At 38.7% G+C, this 20,870-nt stretch overlaps 9 protein-coding genes across 9 annotated transcripts; 5 read left to right on the top strand and 4 right to left on the bottom strand. All coding sequences in view use genetic code 12, as the record gives it.

Annotated features, from left to right (window-relative positions):
• Positions 1-1,704: 1,704 nt before the first annotated feature.
• On the top strand, positions 1,705-5,769 carry NTH1 (alpha,alpha-trehalase NTH1; the record flags this gene model as incomplete). The annotated part of the gene is made up of 2 exons (XM_007374082.1): positions 1,705-2,010; positions 2,705-5,769. 2 exons carry the CDS (start codon positions 1,965-1,967, stop codon positions 5,512-5,514), a joined length of 2,856 nt encoding a protein of 951 aa, XP_007374144.1.
• A 71-nt stretch (positions 5,770-5,840) lies between these two features.
• SPAPADRAFT_59987 (trans-hexaprenyltranstransferase) lies at positions 5,841-7,355 on the top strand (the record flags this gene model as incomplete). Its single annotated transcript, XM_007374081.1, has 1 exon — positions 5,841-7,355. The coding sequence occupies one exon, from the start codon at positions 5,858-5,860 to the stop codon at positions 7,301-7,303; it is 1,446 nt and encodes a 481-aa protein (XP_007374143.1).
• Positions 7,356-7,502: 147 nt separating this feature from the next.
• On the top strand, positions 7,503-8,305 carry YRB1 (Ran GTPase-binding protein; the record flags this gene model as incomplete). The annotated part of the gene is made up of 2 exons (XM_007374080.1): positions 7,503-7,640; positions 7,722-8,305. 2 exons carry the CDS (start codon positions 7,533-7,535, stop codon positions 8,184-8,186), a joined length of 573 nt encoding a protein of 190 aa, XP_007374142.1.
• A 293-nt stretch (positions 8,306-8,598) lies between these two features.
• On the top strand, positions 8,599-12,252 carry PHO81 (Pho81p; the record flags this gene model as incomplete). The annotated part of the gene is made up of 1 exon (XM_007374079.1): positions 8,599-12,252. One exon carries the CDS (start codon positions 8,599-8,601, stop codon positions 12,250-12,252), a length of 3,654 nt encoding a protein of 1,217 aa, XP_007374141.1.
• A 795-nt stretch (positions 12,253-13,047) lies between these two features.
• On the bottom strand, positions 13,048-13,838 carry SPAPADRAFT_59978 (uncharacterized protein; the record flags this gene model as incomplete). Its single annotated transcript, XM_007374078.1, has 2 exons — positions 13,048-13,731; positions 13,775-13,838. Coding segments are annotated over 2 exons (748 nt in total), but the record flags the coding sequence as incomplete, so codon positions are not given.
• A 484-nt stretch (positions 13,839-14,322) lies between these two features.
• Positions 14,323-15,898, bottom strand: SPAPADRAFT_59977 (alpha-ketoacid dehydrogenase kinase family protein; the record flags this gene model as incomplete). Its single annotated transcript, XM_007374077.1, has 1 exon — positions 14,323-15,898. One exon carries the CDS (start codon positions 15,857-15,859, stop codon positions 14,546-14,548), a length of 1,314 nt encoding a protein of 437 aa, XP_007374139.1.
• Positions 15,899-15,955: 57 nt separating this feature from the next.
• Positions 15,956-18,746, bottom strand: ARG1 (argininosuccinate synthase; the record flags this gene model as incomplete). The annotated part of the gene is made up of 1 exon (XM_007374075.1): positions 15,956-18,746. The coding sequence occupies one exon, from the start codon at positions 18,715-18,717 to the stop codon at positions 17,467-17,469; it is 1,251 nt and encodes a 416-aa protein (XP_007374137.1).
• On the top strand, positions 15,973-17,403 carry SPAPADRAFT_49589 ([Histone H3]-lysine-36 demethylase; the record flags this gene model as incomplete). Its single annotated transcript, XM_007374076.1, has 1 exon — positions 15,973-17,403. The coding sequence occupies one exon, from the start codon at positions 15,973-15,975 to the stop codon at positions 17,401-17,403; it is 1,431 nt and encodes a 476-aa protein (XP_007374138.1).
• Positions 18,747-19,058: 312 nt separating the features above from the next.
• On the bottom strand, positions 19,059-20,847 carry SPAPADRAFT_149605 (adenosylmethionine-8-amino-7-oxononanoate transaminase; the record flags this gene model as incomplete). The annotated part of the gene is made up of 1 exon (XM_007374074.1): positions 19,059-20,847. One exon carries the CDS (start codon positions 20,845-20,847, stop codon positions 19,531-19,533), a length of 1,317 nt encoding a protein of 438 aa, XP_007374136.1.
• Positions 20,848-20,870: the final 23 nt, after the last annotated feature.

Here is a 20,870-nt window from a genome sequence, read left to right as displayed (position 1 = left end):
TTAAGCTGTAAAAAAATAATCTCATCACAAATACGAACACGCTGACATAGATTAATAAATTCTTTCAAACCTTCACAAATATGAATCCAATTCTGTAATATTCTTCAAGCAGAGCCTGATTTTGTTTCTTGATCTTCAATACCAACAAAAGAACCACCGAAGATGGCCTGGCTTCTCCTAGGCTTTTCTTTTTCTTTGATACTCTGACGATAGTGTATGATTGTGGTGTGTGAGTTAAAAGAAAAAAATGTGAAGTTTATTCTTGCAACCAAAAAAAAACATTTTTGCCAGGAGCAAGGGGGGGAATACTAAATTTAGACAACCAATTGTCTGTTTACTATCACACAACAAAGCTCCAACTACAATTATGTTCAAAATCAGGCTAGTTGAGAACATAAACTTCTGATTAAGAAAGTAAGTTATCATCTGTACCCAACAAAAGCAGTCTTGACTTAGCGTTTGTATTGATTTTGAATCGACGGAATCTGAGTTTTGTTGGATATTTCTAAGCAAAACACGTCCTTATTAGTTCAGTCGAAGTAAATGCAACCAATCTAACTAGTAGTAATGAACTTTAAAAGATATGTTTTGAATTATAATGGCCAACAAGACCTGGATTTCGATGATTGAAACAGTAGCATACGCTTGATTCTGATGGACATTTCCCTAAGTTCAAGTTAAGAATCCGTCTCAGAAATGGTCGACTTAGATTTATAATAGCGTGAATATTTTTCAAGACTAATTTCAGATTGAAATAAAATAATTGGGTTAGTTGGTATTTCTCTCCATACCGAAAGTGAATAAAGCAAGTAAACTATTGAAGTGTGGTGTGATCAAGGATAAATCCCGCTGGATCAACAAAATCATGTTCAAGGTGAAGCAAATTAATCAGATCCAATTATAGAACTAACCTATTTTTAGAATATAGTCTGATCTAACCGTTACTAACTAATGATGTGATATTTTCTCTGGACGTGATTGCAAAAAATAGTTTTGAGCGAGAATTATTGCGGTTGGAAATTTCTCAGGCAGGAAACGTTTCATGGAATTATGAATTCCCCCTCCACTCATCTCCAGATATTTTTGAAACTTGTATTTATCAACAATGGCAAATACGACCTTTGATTAGGCTTGGACTAGTTGGAACAAATTTCGGAGTAAAAATTTTCATGTAAAGCCTTGGCATGTTTCACATTATTGCCAAATGCGTTAAGCATTGTTTACTCCAGCCGCGAAACAGTAACACACAACTACTAGGCCAGCTCTTGTGGGCAACTTCGTGAAATTGTGTAGTTAGAGCACAAAAAGAAACGTTCAAATAAAATTAACAAATTTTGCATCCACGGAAAAATGAACTACACGTTTCAACAAAATCACATCAGCTATTAACTCCCGACACGGACATGGGTAGGTGCAGGCTATGCAAAGTTAGAGGCGGGGGGTATGACTCAAATGGGGTATTATTTTCGGTTAAAGCAGTTGTTAGTTTGGAAAATTTTTCACCCTCATCGCAAGGTAGTCATCTATATCATACGATTTCAAATCTAAATGAAGGTTATAATTAGCTAAAAAAAAATCACGTCAACGATAAATTTGCAAAAGGTTATATGGAAACCAGATGAGATTAATGATCAAAGAACAATTCCTAAAATCACAAGTAGTGCTATGGTTCCAATAACGGATCAAATTTGAACCTTAATTAAATGAATGCCTCGCAATGTGTAGGCGATGGCTTATTGTTTTTTATGACAAGCTGCAGGACGCAAAATAAAAACGGGCTTTTCTTTTAGTCGGTCCGCAGAACAGGCGTCATTGATTTTTTTGTTTGTTTGTTTGTTTGTCGTGCAGTTTTGGACAAAATTTTAATACTACGGTGAAACTTGCAAAATATCTCGGAAAATCTGGTTCGTTCGGAGCTAACAGTTTTCCCCTCGTTTATTGTTTTAACATTGCTATGATGAAATATGACATATTTCTTGCCACAACCGGAAGCATCTCGCATGCTTGCCAGTTGCAGCCAGCAAGCTAATACCATATGAGGAAACTACTGTGCTTCTCCACCACTTGATTCTTCTATTTTACAGGTTAAGCTGACAGATTTGTGAGCACTAAATTTGCTTAATTTCATTTTTACCCGTTTTTGCCAATTGTACTGAATTTTTTTTTTTTTTTTTTTGTTCTCTCCAGGCGTTCTTCTTTTTTTAGATACATTCCCAGCATTATTTCCCACCCCACTCTTTTCTACGCTGAGGGTACAAAATCACAGAGTGTTGGATTTGCAGGGAATGATGTTTATCCGCCCTATCCAGTTGGTGTGGCAATACTTTACTAATTTTGAACTTGCCGACAATTAGTCCATGTCATAATTCCTTTTAAGGTTAAGATTTTAGTCCCTAAATCTTAACGTGTCATCAAAAGCTAAACAAATTCTACTCTACTTTATTTTTATTTTTTTTTATTTATTTATTATTTAAAACTATTATTTAAATTGTTATCATTTTTTTCTTCTATACGAATCTTTTCTTTTTGTTTCACTAAGATAAACCCTCATAGTTAACGGGTATCATATAAAAAACAAGGGATTTTCGTTGTTTCATTTGATTTAAGAAATTTGAATTGGTGTAATTCCATTCGTTCTTCTTTTTTACTACTATGTTTGAAATGCTGTCTAACCCATTTACCCACTCCAATAGGAAGCTGTCAGCTTCATCCATGTCGTCAGAGGAAGATCCCTACGACACAGCTGAGAACTACTACGGCGATGCGCGTAAAGTGAACAAACTCACCTCCCCATTGGCTAGGGTCCGCACCTATTCCGTGTTTGAATCCAAAACCACCAGACAAGACTTTTTAAAGCAATTATTGGCAGAAGTGTCCCATAACCCGCCACCACTGCCACACGTGGAACATCCAGACACAATTAGAGAAACGTCTGAACCGCCTTCTTCTGGATCCTCATCCGAAGTTCCATCCAAATCACCCACCCCACAAATACAATTCAATACACCTGGAGAAAAAGCATATGATCATCGCAAGATCCAGTTTGCAATCCACGACTCTGAAGACGAGGAGGATAGCGAAGATGAAGATCCCGTGTCTGCTCCTTCTAATGGTGTGATAAAGGATGACGATGCTCCACCACTAAGTTCTACAACTCCTCCTATTGCCCAAGTACACCATGCACCTCTCACATCCCCTGCTCTTATGACTGCCAACATTGACGCCCATCGTAATGCAGAACCCACCCATGCACCACCACCAGTATCGCCACGAGTTAGACGAGGTGGCGCCACTGGTCTTCACGACATTGTTCCTGTTGATGAGATGGAATCTGAAGATCTTCCTCCTAACATTAAAGTTCCTGACTTTTCTGGTCTCACCCGTAAACCATCCATTATTGCCATTTACCAAGATAATTCCTCCCTGGAATCAGTCTACGATAAAGCAGAAAAAAACAAGAGGCGCTATAGACGTCAATCGGTTGATGACACCACGATCAGGCCTAAAAAGTTTTATATTCCTGATGTGGAAGACACATTAAAGGAGTTGTTGGCTAATGAAGATACTGATGGTAATTGCCAAATTACAATTGAAGATTCCGGTCCAAAGATGTTGAGATTGGGTACGGCTAATTCCAACGGGTACTACCAATCTTCAGTTAGAGGTACTTATATGTTGAGTAACTTGTTACAAGAACTAACCATTGCTAGTCGATTCGGGAGAAGACAGATTCTCTTGGATGAGGCTAGATTGAATGAAAACCCATTGAATAGAATGAAGAGGTTTATATCAACTGCATTCTGGAAAGCTTTGACCAGAAAGATAACCAAGGAAAATGTTACTGAAATGTCTGCAGATACCAAGATTTTGGAAACTTGGATAGATGACGATGGCGTGTTACATAAAGATGAACCCTCTCATCGTATTTACGTTCCTTATAATCGTGCTGATCAATATGAATTTTTCAAGCGAATTCAAAAGGACCACAAGAACCTTGATGTTCAATACTTGCCCAAGGTAATTGATGCTCAATATATCAAATCCATCAACAAAAAGCCTGGTCTTTTGGCTCTTGCCACTAGACCTGATCCTGACGACCCCGAAAATTTGCTTAGTTGGCCGTATGTTGTTCCTGGTGGTAGATTTAACGAATTGTATGGTTGGGATTCATATATGGAAACTTTGGGTCTTTTAACTGATGTCACCCCAGGTCGCCGGGAACATTTGGAATTGGCTCGAGGCATGGCAGAAAACTTTATTTATGAAATCCAACACTATGGTAAGATTCTTAATGCTAATAGATCTTATTATTTGGGTAGATCGCAACCTCCATTCTTGACTGATATGGCATTGCGTATATTCAACAAGACGATTGAGATTGCCCCGGATGAAATTGACGATGCTACTGATTTCCTTAAACGGTCGACCTTGGCTGCCATTCAAGAATACGAAACGGTTTGGTGTTGCAAACCAAGATTGGATGAGCGTACAGGACTTTCCTGTTATCACCCCGATGGTGTTGGTGTGCCACCTGAAACTGAAGCTACTCATTTTGATGCTGTTTTAAAGCCATTCCTTGAAAAACACAAGCTTTCTCGTGATGAATTTATTGAAAAGTATAACGATGGAATAATCAAGGAGCCTTATTTAGATGAATATTTCTTGCACGACAGAGCTGTGAGAGAATCTGGTCACGATACTTCATACCGTTTGGAAGGTAAATGTGCTTATTTGGCCACGGTTGATTTAAATTCTTTGCTTTATAAATACGAAAATGACATTGCTTTCATTTTGGCTAATTTCTTCCACGACAACTTGGAGGATTATGATGGTACCATTCACACATCGCCAATTTGGAAGGAGCGCGCCAAGCAAAGAAGAATTAATGTTGACAAGTATTTGTGGAATGAAGAGGATTCCATTTACTACGACTACAATGTCCACGACCAAGAACAGACCCGGTATGAATCAGCCACTACTTTCTGGCCCTTGTATGCTGAGTTATCTCTGCCTGAGCAAGCCGAAGCCCTTATTCGTAACTCATTGTCTAAATTTGAAGAGCATGGTGGTTTAGCTTCGGGTACTTTGAAATCCCGTGGGGAGGTTGGCTTGACTCGTCCTTCCAGACAATGGGATTATCCATTTGGATGGGCGCCACAACAAATCTTGGCCTGGATTGGGTTGGTCAATTATGGGTACGACGGTGTTGCCAGGAGATTAGCATACAGATGGTTATTCATGATGACGAAATCGTTTGTCGATTACAATGGGGTGGTTGTTGAAAAGTACAATGTTACTAAAGGTGCTGTTCCACACAGAGTTGATGCCGAGTACGGTAATCAAGGGTTGGATTTTAAGGGGGTTGCCACGGAAGGGTTCGGTTGGGTCAATGCCAGTTATTTATTTGGATTGCAGTTTTTGAATCTTTACGCTCAACGTGCCTTGGGGACGTTGACTCCACCAAAGGTATTTTTAAGAAATATGCATCCAAGTCATATCAAGGAATTTCAATAGAGATTTTCACATACTACTACCAGTACTACCACCAGCGCTACCACCAGCACTACCACCAGTACTACTACCAGTACTACTGCTATAGCAGCAGTAGTAGTCATTAATAGGTTTTATTTGCCTATGTTTGCATTTTGTTGAATCTAGTTATATAGTGTTTATTGTTATTGATACTTAATTAGAATGTATTTGTATTATTCAAATAGTTTCAGGCCCATTGGATATGCGATGTTGCATTTGCCCACCGAGTCCGAGCGCAACAAAAAATTTCCAAAATGTGGCCAAAAAAATTATCAGAAAATTTTTGATTTTGGCAACATAAGAAGACCAATCAAGTATACGTGAGATGCTCCTGATAAGACGAAGGATATTGAAGAACTCGGTTTCTCTCTTGAGATGCTCGTCTACAAGAATAGTAACTCCGCCAAATACATTCACCACCGCCGTCAAGACCGCTGAAAAGTTGGTGCAACCGCAATCGTCCAAGATCTTTGACGACCCGTTCTCAATTGTCAGCCACGAAATGTCCAATTTGGCCAAGTCCATAGCTAACTTGATCGGATCCGGACATCCGATCCTAAACAGAGTCAGCTCGTACTATTTCGAAGCCGAGGGAAAGAACGTGCGTCCGTTGATTGTCCTTTTATTGTCCAAGGCGTTGTCTAATATTCCCGTTGAGCAAAGAAACAGAATTGAAATAGACACCCATGACGTGACTGATCAGTACCATTTCAAAGGCACACCTGGCAGCAAAGAAACCATTGCTGGGAAGTCTGTGGACGATTCCATATCCCCCTTGGCCATTTTGCACGGAATAAACCCCAAGGTTATATTAGACCCATTGCTGAAACCCATGGACAAGTTGCCACAATTTGATGCCATGAATGGTATATTACCAAAGCAAAGAAGATTAGCGGAAATTGTCGAGATGATTCACACTGCTTCGTTATTGCATGACGACGTTATAGATTTGAGTGATTCAAGAAGAGGCAGACCAAGTGGGAATATAGCCTTTACTAACAAGATGGCGGTGTTGGCAGGTGACTTCTTATTAGGAAGAGCCTCGGTGGCCATTGCCCGATTAAGAAACCCTGAGGTTATTGAGTTGTTATCTACCACAATCGCCAATTTAGTCGAGGGGGAATTCATGCAATTGAAAAACACCGTTATGTCACAATCAGACACAATCGTTAATGACGGAGAAAAGAAGACCATTCCTGAACCTACCGGAAAAGTACCCACCAAGCAACACGAATACTCAATAAGTCGTCCCGAAGATGTTGACCATATCACTAATGTAAATGCTGCATTTGAATATTACTTGCACAAGACATATCTTAAAACAGCATCTTTAATGTCCAAGCTGTCCCGTGCCGCAGCTGTTTTAAGCGGATCCCAAGACGACATAATTGAAAACTGTTATGAATTCGGAAGAAACTTGGGGTTGTGTTTCCAAATCGTCGATGATATGTTGGATTATACTTCCAGTGACGCTGCTTTCGGTAAGCCGAGTCAAGCCGATTTGAAGTTGGGATTGGCCACTGCTCCTATTTTATTTGCCTGGAAGGAAGAGCCTAAATTGGGTGAGCTTATTGCCAGAAAGTTTAAAGAACCGGGAGATGTTGAAATTGCTCGTAGGGCTGTGGAGAAGTATGGTGGGTTGGACCAGACAAGATTGATGGCAGAAGACTATTGTCATAAGGCATTAACCAACTTGAGATGTTTGCCAGAATCTGATGCCAGAAGTGCATTGGAATTGTTAACTAATTCTGTATTGACTAGAAACAAATAGACTTTTATAAAGTTATTCTCATGTACATATATATATATACACACTCATAACCAATGGAGTTAGTTCGCGTGTGATGTTTCCCAATATGGAAGTCTAGTCTAGGTATTTTTTTTTATTCTTTTTTTCTTCCGTCCACTTCCACCGGACGGCGTGAGAGGTGAAAAAAAAATTGAGATCAGACGAAGAGGAGGAACCACCACACAGTAAACCATTATAACATCAACTTACAATGTCTGCTGAAGAGTCATCAATTCCAAAGCCACCTACCGCTAATGTTTTCTCCATGTTTGGAGCCAAGAAAGAAAAGAAGGAAGAACCAAAGGAAGAAGTAGAAGACAAGAAGGAAGAAAAGAAGGAAGAACCAAAGGAAGAAGTAGAAGACAAGAAGGAAGAAAAGAAGGAAGAAGCCAAAGAAGACAAGAAGGCAGACGATGATGAAGCTGCTGCTGAAGAAGAAGCTGATGTTCATTTCGAACCATTAGTCCAATTGGAAAAGGTCGATGTCAAGACCAACGAAGAAGATGAAGAAGTTTTGTACAAAGTCCGTGCCAAGTTGTTCAGATTCCACGGTGACACCAATGAATGGAAGGAAAGAGGTACCGGTGACGTTAAATTCTTGAAACACAAGCAATCCGGTAAAGTCAGAATTGTGATGAGAAGAGACAAGACCTTGAAGATTTGTGCCAACCATTTGATTTCCGGCGAATACGAATTGAAGCCAAATATCGGTAGTGACAGATCTTGGGTTTATACCGTGACTGCTGATATTTCTGAAGGTGAACCAGAAGCTCAAACTTTAGCTATCAGATTCGGTAACAAGGAAAACGCCGATCTTTTCAAGAAACATTTCGATGAAGCAAAGAATGCTAACAAGAAGGATTAAATAGTATATAGGTTGAGAATATAAACTGCATGCTTTGTTTAAGCCATTTTGACAATGTCTGCGACAATACTCTTTGTAGTTTATTCTGAATTGAGTGGGTTTAATATAATATATTATGCATAAAAAATATACCCATCAAATAAACGTTATGCGTTTGGTAACCATGTCAACAATAGACTAAAACTAACATAAACACTAACAGTTAGTTTGCTCTAGCAACCATAGAGACCTCCTTTACAGTAAACAAAGTATGTCGTGTTTGTTTATGTCGCAAGGGTTTTACGACATAAACGTTTTTGAAAACTTTACGCTCCACGTGCAGAGCCATTGATTAAGAAAAAAAAAAACTTATCACCACTTCAATTTTTTTTACAACCAATTTCCTTATTCTTGCAGTTTTGTGTGCTATACCATGAAGTTTGGGAAATATCTTGCGTCCAGACAGTTGGAACTACCTGAATACTCAGGCCACTTCATAGATTACAAAGGGTTGAAGAAACTCATCAAACAATTAGCTATCCCCACTGATGGAGCCGGCACTTCTTTACCTACCAGCCAAACAGAAATCCAACAAACATTGAAAGAAAACAAAGCGTCTTTTTTCTTCAGGGTGGAACGTGAATTGGAAAAAGTGAATTCGTTCTACCTTGAAAAACAGTCCAATTTGGCTGTCAATTTGGACTTGTTGCTTATGAAGAAGAACGAGTTGTTTACGAAGTCAGCCCAGTTTATTCAAGATGAAAGCAATGGCAGCAGCGGCAACAGCACCGTTAATGCTAATTTCAGAAACTCCATTTCATACTTGAACTTGTATCAAAATTTCAAAAAGATTCACCAAGATTTGGTTCGTTTACAACAGTTTATTGAATTGAATGAAACGGGGTTCAGCAAAGTGGTCAAGAAATGGGATAAACGCTCCAAGTCTCATACAAAAGAATTATTCATATCTACTGCAGTCAGTGTCCAACCTGTTTTCCACAAGAATGAAATCAACGATCTAAGTGATTTGGTCACCCAGTCCTTGTTTGACATTGAGTCGATTATGGATGGAGATTACACGTGTTTGGGCAGTTACTACACACAAGGAGGAGTAGAGCATAATATGTCAAGACATGACCTGATTGTGACCGCCATTGATAGAACTTCTCCCACTTTCAATTCAAGACATTCCTCAATTATTAACTTACAAAGTAGTGCTACTGCCACTGCTGCAACCACAGCTACGTTCCCATACAGTAGTAATCATGAAATTGATGAGTTGTATTCGAGTTTCGTCAATGTGGCCACTATCAAAGACCCAGATTTGTCATTATTAGCTCAATGGGTCGATAAAGTTAAAAGTTCTTCAAAGGGGAATGCCAATAAGGCCATCATCAAGTATAAAATTACAAAAATCTTTTTATTATCCATTACCAATTTGAAAATTTCCGATTCATTTTTACAACTGTTTCTTGAATTGATAGACTATGAAATTGATTTCACATTTTTAAGTGACGATTTTAATAACAATAAAAGTATTTTACATGAATGTTGTTCCATAGGTGAAGGACTTACATATGAACCAAATCATCATGTTATAATCAATAATGGAGTTAAAGTAGTCAGTCCAATTGATTCAATTATCCACAATAGAACGTTTATCGTCAAGTACATTATTGACAAGTACACCAATAAACCAGAACTTGTCCAACTTTTAATCAGTAAAGACGATAATGGAAGAAGCTGTCTACATTATGCAGCCCAGAATAATAGAGTCGACTTGTTGGATATTATATTGCCCTGTTTCCCCACTGATCATATCGACGATTTAGACAATGATTCAATGTCAGCTTTGCTTTTGGCTATTAAGCATGGAAACTTCAATATGATTAAGAAGTTGGTTTCTTCCGGTTCAAATTGTTTCCCACAAGCCGATAAAGAAAAGTTGCAATATTTACCTATAAATTATGCATGTAAATTTGGAGACTACAAAACGTTGGAATTCTTGTTGTCAAGCACACAAAATATTAAGCAATTGGTTAATCAACAAGATGTGGAAGGCTTATTCCCATTGCACGTTGTTTCTAGATCTGGCCATTACAAATTGATCAAATTGTTGATTCAATATGGTGCTGAAATTAACCAATTGGATGGATTTAACAAATGGACTCCAATTTTCTATGCTTCTTCTGAAGGACATGTCAAGACTACACAGGAATTAATGAAGTTTGGTGCCAAGCTCAACATTATTGATGAAGATGGCTACAATGTCTTATATTATTGTGTTGTTGAAGGACATATTGATGTTGTTAACGAATTATTGAGTCACTATTCAACTATCCAATCAGTAGATGATAAACAACATCCTGAAGCAGCCAATGATGACTATGATGATGATTCTGAAGATAGTGAGTCAATCAAGAAGAACACCACCAAGGAAAATAACGGCGACAGTATACCTGATTTACAATTACCACCACCTATATTACCATTGAGAAGATATGGACATAATTTCTTGGAGCAAAAGATTTTGATTGAGTTGATTTTCCCTCAGCAAGAAGAACAATTTATTAATTTGTACAACCTGCCTACTGATTTGAAACCAGGGAGAATCACTTTAACTTCGAACATTTCCGATATTGTTCCCAGAAACATCTTGTTGCCCATGAGTGATGATTCCAAGGGTAACTGTGTGTTTCAAACTGATATTGAATCATTAAGTGAATTTCGAATCGATTTTGAAATTTTCCCCAAGTTTGGTACCAGGTTGATTGCGAAGACTACCGCATTGACCTTTTCACAATCATCCACCGTTCCCTCAATCAATTCTATAAAGTTACCATTGTTTGATTTGAGATTGAGGAATATTGGTGAATTAAAGTTTAATTATCAAATAATATTCCCATTTTCAGGCACGTTATTAGAAACTGCCAAATTTGACACATATTGGAAATCATCCACTAGTTTTGTCAAGAGCAGACAAACTTTGAAATTGAATGCTGCTGGAGGATTATCACCCAATAACTTTTTGTCACCCACTGGTGGCCTTAATGCCAGTACCAACAGCACGAATACTGCCGGGGCAACTCACCCAGAATTGGCTCCTGCTTCTTCGATTGTCACTGCCACTTCTTTATCTGGAGAATATTTGAGAATAAGAATATGTTTGCTTAATGATGGTACACCCATTGTGTGTCCCCACTGGTCGATTGCCATTACTGAAAGTATTGAGTTGTATTTGCCCAATATGTCGCTTGAACAATTGACTTCTATAACTGACGACTTGTTTGATTATTCCAAGGTAATTCATGATATTTCGCGAATGACTATCCAAGACATTGGTTCAATCAAGAAATTGTTGAAGATTATATACTTGCCCTTGGACATCATGTTGCAGATTTTAGACGTGGATATTAACTTGAATTTGGAATTGATCTTTCCTAGCTTGTACGAGTTGGAGAAATTACCTTTTATTTCCAGTATTGAGCACAATTTAAACAACTTCATTGATTTCACTTTGGACGACGTGTTTAACCATATCCGATCGTCTAAGAAGGCTTCACCGGGTATGTCTGGCCGTTCTATTATATTCCTCAGTTCCAACTCGTTGATTTGCAAAATTTTGAATTGGAAACAACCAAACTTTGCCGTATTTTTAATCATGAATGGAATCAATTATAACCCAAAGACATCGAAGTTTGAATCAAGGACCACCAACGGGTTGTTAATTGAGGATTTGCAGGATGTGTCTCCAAGAAAGTCATTATCAAATGATGCTAATGATGGTGAGTCGGAAATACCCAACAATTATCAAGAGTTGACAATCACGTCCATTAAAGAAGCAGTCAATTTCACGATAAATAACAATTTGATTGGGTTGATTACTTCGATTCACTTGTTGAATCTCGTACCTAAGTTGGTGCCATTGATTAGATCACGAGGATTGGTACTTGTTGCATCGAGTGATATTGAGGATGAAGTAGACGAAGAGAGTTTAAAGAAGGAATTAGATTCGTATACGAAAACCGAAATCAATGGGTTGAGGTTTGATGATGTGTTGAGTTTTAAGGAGGATATATCGATGTAGTGTATACTGGAGTATCTACGCATGTATAAAAATGTAATGTATATTAAATGGTAAACTATCAATGTCTTCGTCTTGGTGGAGGAGGAGGGGGCGTTGGAGAAATGCAGGGATCGCCATCTTTCATATGGCGCAACCGTGGTTTTGGTGGTGGGGGTGGGGGTGCTTTCTTCTTTGATGCTTTCAATTTCAACAGGTTCTGAGAGCCAACTGAATCGTTTGAGTTGTCACGATGGATGTACATATGCTGCGGAAGTTTTGGTAATGGTTTTGTGAGGTACTCATTGGGCAAATCTAGAATGTTTGAGTCTGTGCGTTGCATGGATATACGGGACGTGGATGTCTGCAGGTTGGCGAGGAACACATTGTTGTTGTTTTCAAGGATCATGCTCGAGCTAGTTCTTCGTTCGAGGATATTATGCGAGGTGGTGTGTTTGTGATAGTCGCTTCTGGTGGATGCTCGAACCGAGGCTACTCTTGTGAATGTGAGACTTTCCTTAGAGTCATTGATACGGTCAGGTTTGTCATGAACTGATTCTATTGAAGAGCCTGAGGAGTTTGTGTGGGTGATCACCGATGCTTCGTACGTTTTGGGCCTCTGCTTGAGCCATTTAATGTTCATGCATTTAGTTGCAAGCTTGCCTATGGTGATTTCCTCATCAGAGGAGCTATCCGTTGACATAATGATGTTGCGAAAGACATCCAACACTTCTCGTAATCGGTACCCATCTTTTATCTCCCCCAACTGGGAAAACACAAGTAGTGGGTAAAACACTCGCAAGTACACCAATGTCAAACTTCGATTTTCTTTTGAATTGTCCATATTGTTTAATTCTCGGATGAAAATGTCAATCAAGATTTTGAGATCGTTAAGGTAGACCATCTTTGTAACGTATGATGTGGTGAATACAAGATAGAGAAACTTTAATATTAATATCTTGATAATGTTTGACTCCTCTCTATTCAAGTGGTAGATTAGCAAGTTGATGAACCCGGTGATATTAGTCAAGTTTGGCTGTTCCAGTTTTCCCCTCATTAGTCCGTCAAATACGCGATTGTTGACGTTGGAAGTGTATGATCTCATCATGTATTGTTCGTTGATCAATAGCAAAAGCTTAAACTCTTCGTAAGCAATAAGTTTATCTTCATTTTCAAAATCATCGGAATCCAAATCGTAATTGTTGAAATTCTCATTGTCAAGCAAATAAGTGATGACCGTGGGGATCAAGTCTGTATTTGTCAAACAAGTGAACTCGCCATCATTGAAAAGTTCAATGTGAAACAAATATTCGAAGAAAATGTCACAGCTGAATTTGAGAATGACATATGAAGTGTCTGTTGATTGTAAGTTACCATTGGCAGCTTTGATTTGTGCACTGATAAAGTGGGATGCCACTGCCACAAAGTTGAATTCGGATAATGCGGAGTATAACATGTCAGCTGGCAAAAGTTCAAGTTGTTCTGTGGGGCAGTTCAAAAAGTCTGACAGCGGAGTGTTTTTGATTTTGAGGAGTAATAGTAGGACAATGCATAGAAACTCTTTCAAGTTCTCTCCCTCTGTGTTTATCTCGTTTGTTTCTGTCAAACATGCAAATGTGTTCAAGAACGCTAGGATCTTACCAATGCAAAAGCGAAAGTTCTTTAGGAACATATTCAGGGTTAGCAACTTCAATCCAAGTAAGGACAAGGTTTCGTAGGTTGGAGTTGTCCCCTCACTATCATACACGTTGTCCATGATGCATTTGATAAATATGGAGAAGTTTTCATTGACAACCAGGGAGTCGCTGTTTATCAAAATACTCTCTAGTTCGTCATTGAGGAAGTCCCGACTGACGATGGTGGATATGTTGGAATCAGTTAAGGTTTGCGGGAATGAATGCACGGGTATGTCGTAGGAGTTGAACAGCAGTGGTATTGTGTCACTCATGGTGATAAGAAACTAGTAGCAATGATAGAAAAGAGACAGACCAGCCACTCCTTCTTTGGTTAATAAAGTGGTGATGTCACATTGTGGTTTTAGCGTGGCTCAAAAAAAAAAACCTACAAAAAATAGTAAAGTGAACACGGCAATCTATCAATCGATCGATCAATCCATCGTCACATTTTCGCTTGAAAATGTCAACAACACATCAACGTTGTCAAGTCAACAGTTCCCATTATTGACACGCTTACCTGTGTGTAAGGGCTCAACCTTTCTTATTCCGCCATCCATGGAAAGGTTGAGTCACTTCCACATTGGCGGGGGTCTGGGCAGTACTACATCTAGCAATCAAAAGTCTATCTATTTAATATTTAGCTAATACCCTACAGTCTTTAAATACACATCGGTACCCCATCCATTATAAGTCTGTACCGTCAACAGGCCCTTGGTTGGTGGGATTTCTACTTCCCAATCATCATCATTGGGGACCAACGTATCATTGAAAATCTCAATGTATTGTTTCAGCAAGGGTAATCCATACCCCATCCCAGCTACGGTGTTACCACCCAACCCTGGTGGAACATTCAATGTCTTGTTGGCTTCTCCTTCGCCTGATTCATACGTGGTGTATGAATAGTCAAAGATATGTTTGTATGCCTTGGTGGGGATCCCCTTACCACGATCTCGAATTCTCAACTCAAGGAACAAGGGGTTTCTGGAAATGGAAATAGTGACTTGCACCGGTTGGTCCACTTTATTCTCTATATGCGCTCTAAATGAATTCTTGAATAGTTCCATAAGGATATAATCAAGGTGGTATTCAATATAAGGAAACGTCAACTCTTGGTTTATTTCAAGGGTTGGTTCCAGTTGACTCCAATAGTTTCCTTGGTACTGGTTTGAATCAATTTGCACCTTGACTGCTTGGTCATACTTTAACATGGTGATATCATTGACGATATCGGCATTCTTCTTAATCACGTCGGGGATATTCAACATCTTGATTACTCCGTTGTATTTCCCTCCAGGAACATATCTGTCCGGGTTGTTTATAGACTTGGTCAATTCAAGATGTTGATGAGCTATTAGTCTCATACTGATTCTTTCTCGTAAATGATCATCTAAAAACTCTTTAATCTGCTGGTGGGTTAACAAATTGCTGACTTCGCTGAAGCCCTTGGATAAACTGGGCAATGTATCGGCATGAACATCAATAAACTCAGTCAAGACTTGTTCAGCGAATTCTTCATTCTCCTTTAATGTATGGGGAGGGTACAAGGAAGCACGAAGTAATGATGACATGGTGTGTAAATAAGTGTCGTACGATTCAGATATAGAAGGATTAAGCACCACCAAATAGGGCAACTTTCTAAATTCCTTTAATCTTCTGGCATTATATATAAGCAAATGCTCAACTGTATCGTAGGCATTCTTCAAAATTGTGTTGCTAGTCAACTTCTCCAGTTGACGATACAACTGTTTCAATGAGAATTTAGGCAAAGGTTTCTGAGAATATTGAACGATTGGCCGTTCGAGAAGACTCCTTATCTTGTACTCTTCAAGAAATCGTTCTTGTTGTCCAACTTCGTCTTCGCAAACACTGATTGGATGACTCTGACTCTGAACATAAGTCCTAAATGGATTGATCGCTGGTATCCTCCAGGTGACACATCTAGCCCTGGTTATCATGATTGTTGCTTCTGTCTTCTTCTTCTTCTTCTTCCTCTTGATAAAGAACAGGAAATTTTATGACTCAGAAAAAACTTAAACTTCCAGCCGCTCATTGTTGTTTACTACTGAATATGCCAACTACAACAGACACATGTCCAATTTGTACATCCAACCCCATAGACGACTCAAAGTCTATTACCAATATATCATGGATCCAATGTGACGTATGCAATCAATGGTTCCATGCCCAGTGTGTACGACTCACCCCGGCAGAAATAAATAACTTACATTCTTACCATTGCAAACAGTGCAGTAAAGTCCATGGACCATCCGTGTTTAAACGGAAATCTAAACGTGCAAAAGTATCAATTGACTATGTAGCATTGAATGAAGGTGATGCTTTTGCCGTAGACAAGTCAAGTCACCCCCACTTAAGCAAGTTTTTGGAGTTTACCTCTGAAAGTGCTATCGACCAGTGTATCAACAGTGTAGACGAACTAACTAAAGAATATGCCCTTGATTCACAGATGGTAAAGCCAATTCTAATCACCAATGCCGATTTGTCCAAAGTGGGTATGGAATTACCTGCCGACCGTAAGAAAATCACCATTCAATACATTACAAATCTTGTGGGAGAAGACGAACCTGTGGAAGTAATGGATGTCCTCACTCAACAGAGCGTGCAACCAGGTTGGAAAATGGGACAATGGCGAGATTACTTCATGACTGACGAAATATCTCGGGATCGAATAAGAAATGTCATTTCCTTGGAGATATCCCTGGTAGAAGGTCTCGGTGATACGTTCATCAGACCCAAAATGGTTCGTGATTTGGATCTTGTCGATAAAGTATGGGATAAAGAGGATGAACAGCCTCGATCAAAAGTCACAAAGTATTGTTTAATGTCGGTCAAGAACTCATTTACTGACTTTCATATTGATTTTGGGGGAACGTCCGTGTATTATACTGTATGTCTGGGACTCAAAACTTTCTTGATGTATCCACCAACAGAAAACAACTTGGAGTTATACACCTCTTGGTGTCTCGAACCTAGCCAAAACTTTATGTGGTTTGGAGAGTACTCGATAGTCAAGAACAAACAACGGATATCACCGGAAAATGGGTTTAAGGTTACGTTACATCCAGGAGATTTGTTTATTATTCCTAGTGGATGGATCCATGCTGTTCATACCCCTGAAGATTCAATAGTTATTGGTGGTAATTATCTTACCTTAAGAGATATGAAGATGCAATTGAGTATTAATAATATTGAAAAAACAACTAAAGTTCCTTCACGATTTAGATTTCCTATGTTTAATAAGGTGTTGTGGTTGACAGCGTACTATTACCTAAATCATAGGCAGGACTTCCGTGAGGATGTTAAGAGTCTGACCAAGTCACAGTATGAAGTCTTGGACTCACTCATAGTTCAGTTGCGTAGTCATCTCGAATTAAGCAAAACTAATACAGTTGCAAAACGAAGTATACCAGTCAACCTTATTGGAAAGACACCTACGACATTCTTAGATAATTTATCCAGCTTTAGAGACACTTTTACGTGAATCTTTTTTATATGACCATGACAATAAATTAAATTATATATACACATAACTATCTCGTTAAATTTACAAAGTTAAAGAGTTACCCTTTTCTCTGGCAGCTTCACCGTACTTCTTGATTCTGATGGCTTGGACAGCGATGAATCCAGAGGTGTCTTCTGGAGAGAACCCAGTTAATTCATCCATAGAAGATTCGGTTTCATCGTACAACTTTTCAGTTTCAGAGTATCTACCTAAAATAGTAACGGAACCCTTGTAAGCAGCAGCTCTAACAACACCGTTAACGGTGTTTTGAGATGGTTGGATCATGGATCTAACGTATTCACCTTCTGGAGTAAAGTACATACCATTGTACAAGATCTTGGAGTAAGTAGTAGTGACAAATTGATCTCTGATGGCACGGACTTCACGATCCAAAGTCAAACCTTCTAAATCAACATGGGCGTTTCTTAAAATGGTCAAACCTGGAGTTTCGTAACAACCTCTGGACTTGATACCGATAAATCTGTTTTCAACGATATCGATTCTACCAACACCGTTTCTTCTAGCCAAGGAGTTGGCTTCAATGAATAATTCAACTGGGTCAGAAACAACCTTCTTACCACCGTCCAAGATCAACTTAACTGGTAAACCTTTTTCAAAAACAACAGAGAATTGTTCTGGAACATCTGGGGCATCAGTTGGGTCAACAGTCAACTTCCACATATCCTTTGGTGGAGTAGTATCTGGGTTTTCCAAGATACCAGCTTCGAAAGAAATGTGAGCCAAGTTTTCATCGGTAGACCATGGCTTGGCCTTGGTTTGAGCAACTGGAATATTCTTAGAAGCAGCATATTCCAACAAATCCTTTCTACCGGCAAATCTGTTGAAGAATTCTGGGTCTCTCCATGGAGCAATAACAACGACATCTGGCTTCAAAGCGTAGAATGACAATTCAAATCTGACTTGATCGTTACCCTTACCGGTACAACCGTGGGAAACGGCAAAACAGCCGTTTTCTTCGGCAACCTTGATTTGAGCTTCAGCAATAACTGGTCTGGCTAAAGAGGTACCCAACAAGTAAACGTTTTCGTAAATGGCATTAGCTTGGATGGCTGGGAAACAAACCTTTTCCACAAATTGCTTACGGACATCAACAACGACAAACTTGGTGGCACCAATAGCCAAGGCCTTCTTTTCAGCAGCTTCGAAATCTTCTTCTTGACCAATGTTGGCTAAAAAGGCAATGACTTCGTAACCTTGTTCTAATAACCAGGCTAAGATAACGGAAGTATCTAAACCACCAGAGTAAGCTAAACAAACTTTTCCTTTAGACATTGTGTATATATATTATGTATGTGTTAATTAGAAAAGAAAAGGGAAGAGTGATGAAATTTTTTTTTCAAGGTGGGAATGAACGGTTTTTATAGTTTCCCGATGAAAAATTTTTATCATCGAAGATAGCATAGCGCGGTTAACAGAAATTCCAATTACCCAATTAGGAGTGACTCATCAAAAAATATTTTTATTATTTGACCTGGGCACGTCTTTCTTGTGCTACCAGTTTCAAATAAAAAAGTTAATGAGAATTCAAAAATATTCACATTGCACGACTAAGTTAATGAAGGTATTTCAGAACACAAAATTGGATTTTACAAAGACATCATATAGTTTGTTTATTTACACAAAGCAATTCATAGTTGATCAGACTTCAACAGTTGAAGTATAATATCTAACCAAGCATCTTATTCAGAGTCATATAATCCAACCAGAAAAGACTTTATTAGAGATATTATTCTACAGTAATTTCTATTGAACACTTAGAAATAAACTCACATTAGAATTTAATGGCACATTTTAGTACAGAGCAATAATCAAAAAATGTAAAAGAACGCTATAGTTGTAATAACACCCATAGACAGAACTTCAAGGGATTTGTTACCACTCTTATCTTTCTACCATTTAGGAAATCTAAATGTCTATCCAATTGCATAGACTTTTTTTTACCGAGAGAACAGGAAATTTTATCAAGTAGACAAAGTCATTAGTGGCACAAAATATAGTATATGGTATGTACTGATATCTCAGAAGAACTATATATATCTAAAATTGCTTCTACTTAATTTTTTGAATAAAGACTGACAAACTTTTCTAGGCAAGAGATTCATCCGTAGCAACGCTTATTAAAGAGTAAACAAGGTGATTCAAATCGTCTTCACTAATAATATATGGCGGCATGATATACAACAATTTCCCAAAAGGACGAACCCAGACACCTAATTCGACAAACCTCCTTTGATATAACGCAACATCAATTGGATTCTTCATTTCAATCACGCCTACCGCACCAAGTACACGGATCTGTCTAATTTTTCTATGGCCAGATTCCATCAATGGTTTGAACTTCTTTAGTAATATCTTTTCTATAGTATCGACCTGAGATTTCCAAGCTCCAGTTCTGAGAATTTCCAAGTTCTTAACACTTACAGCACAGGCAGCTGGATTCCCCATAAAAGTAGGCCCATGCATGAAGCAACCAGTTCGGCCACCACTGATGACATTTGCCACGCTTCTGGTGGAAATTACTGCAGCCAAAGTTAAATATCCACCCGTTATAGCTTTTCCAACACACATGATATCAGGGCAGATATTGGCATGTTCCTGGGCAAAGAGTTTACCTGTTCTTCCAAAACCAGTGGCAATCTCGTCTAACACAAGCAAAACATCGTACTTATCACAAAGTTCACGTACTCTTTTTAAATACTGAGGGTTATACATGCGCATTCCCCCGGCTCCTTGAAGAATGGGTTCCAAGATAACTGCAGCAATAATCTTATGATGTTTCTCGATTTTTCTCTTGAAGTCCTCGATATCAGCTTCGTTCCATTCATCATCAAACCCTATTTGTGGTGCCTCTGCAAATATATTATCTGGACCATAGCTTGTGTAAATGGAATGCATTGAATTTTCTGGGTCACTCACAAACATCGCTCCAAATGTATCGCCATGATAACCTCTCTTGATAGACAAGAATTTTTTCTTCTCGGGTTGTCTTTTAGAATCCCAATATTGAATGGCCTGCTTCAAAGCTACTTCAACGGATACAGACCCACTGTCGCACAAAAAGACACACTCCAACTTGGGGTTTGTCAATTCGACCAAGTGTCTGCACAATTGGATTGCCGGATCATGAGTGATTCCTCCAAACATCACATGTGACATGAGGTTAACTTGCTTTACCAAGGCATCATTCAACTCTTGATGATTATATCCATGAATTGCGCACCACCATGACGACATTCCATCGATCAATGATTGTCCGGAATCAAGGTATAAGCGGACGCCGGACGCTGATTTCACATGATAGCATGGAAGTGGTTTTGACATGGACGAATATGGATGCCATATATGTTGCTTGTCAAAATCTTTGTCTTCTTGAGGTATCAGGTCAGATATTTTTGGATTCATCTGACTCATTTTTGGATAAGTGT

The sequence above is a fragment of the Spathaspora passalidarum genome (genome assembly GCF_000223485.1).
Source record: "Spathaspora passalidarum NRRL Y-27907 unplaced genomic scaffold SPAPAscaffold_2, whole genome shotgun sequence".
Lineage (NCBI taxonomy): Eukaryota > Fungi > Ascomycota > Pichiomycetes > Serinales > Debaryomycetaceae > Spathaspora > Spathaspora passalidarum.
The sequence above is the reverse complement of the archived record's forward strand: the minus strand, read 5'-3'. Positions and strand labels throughout refer to the sequence as shown.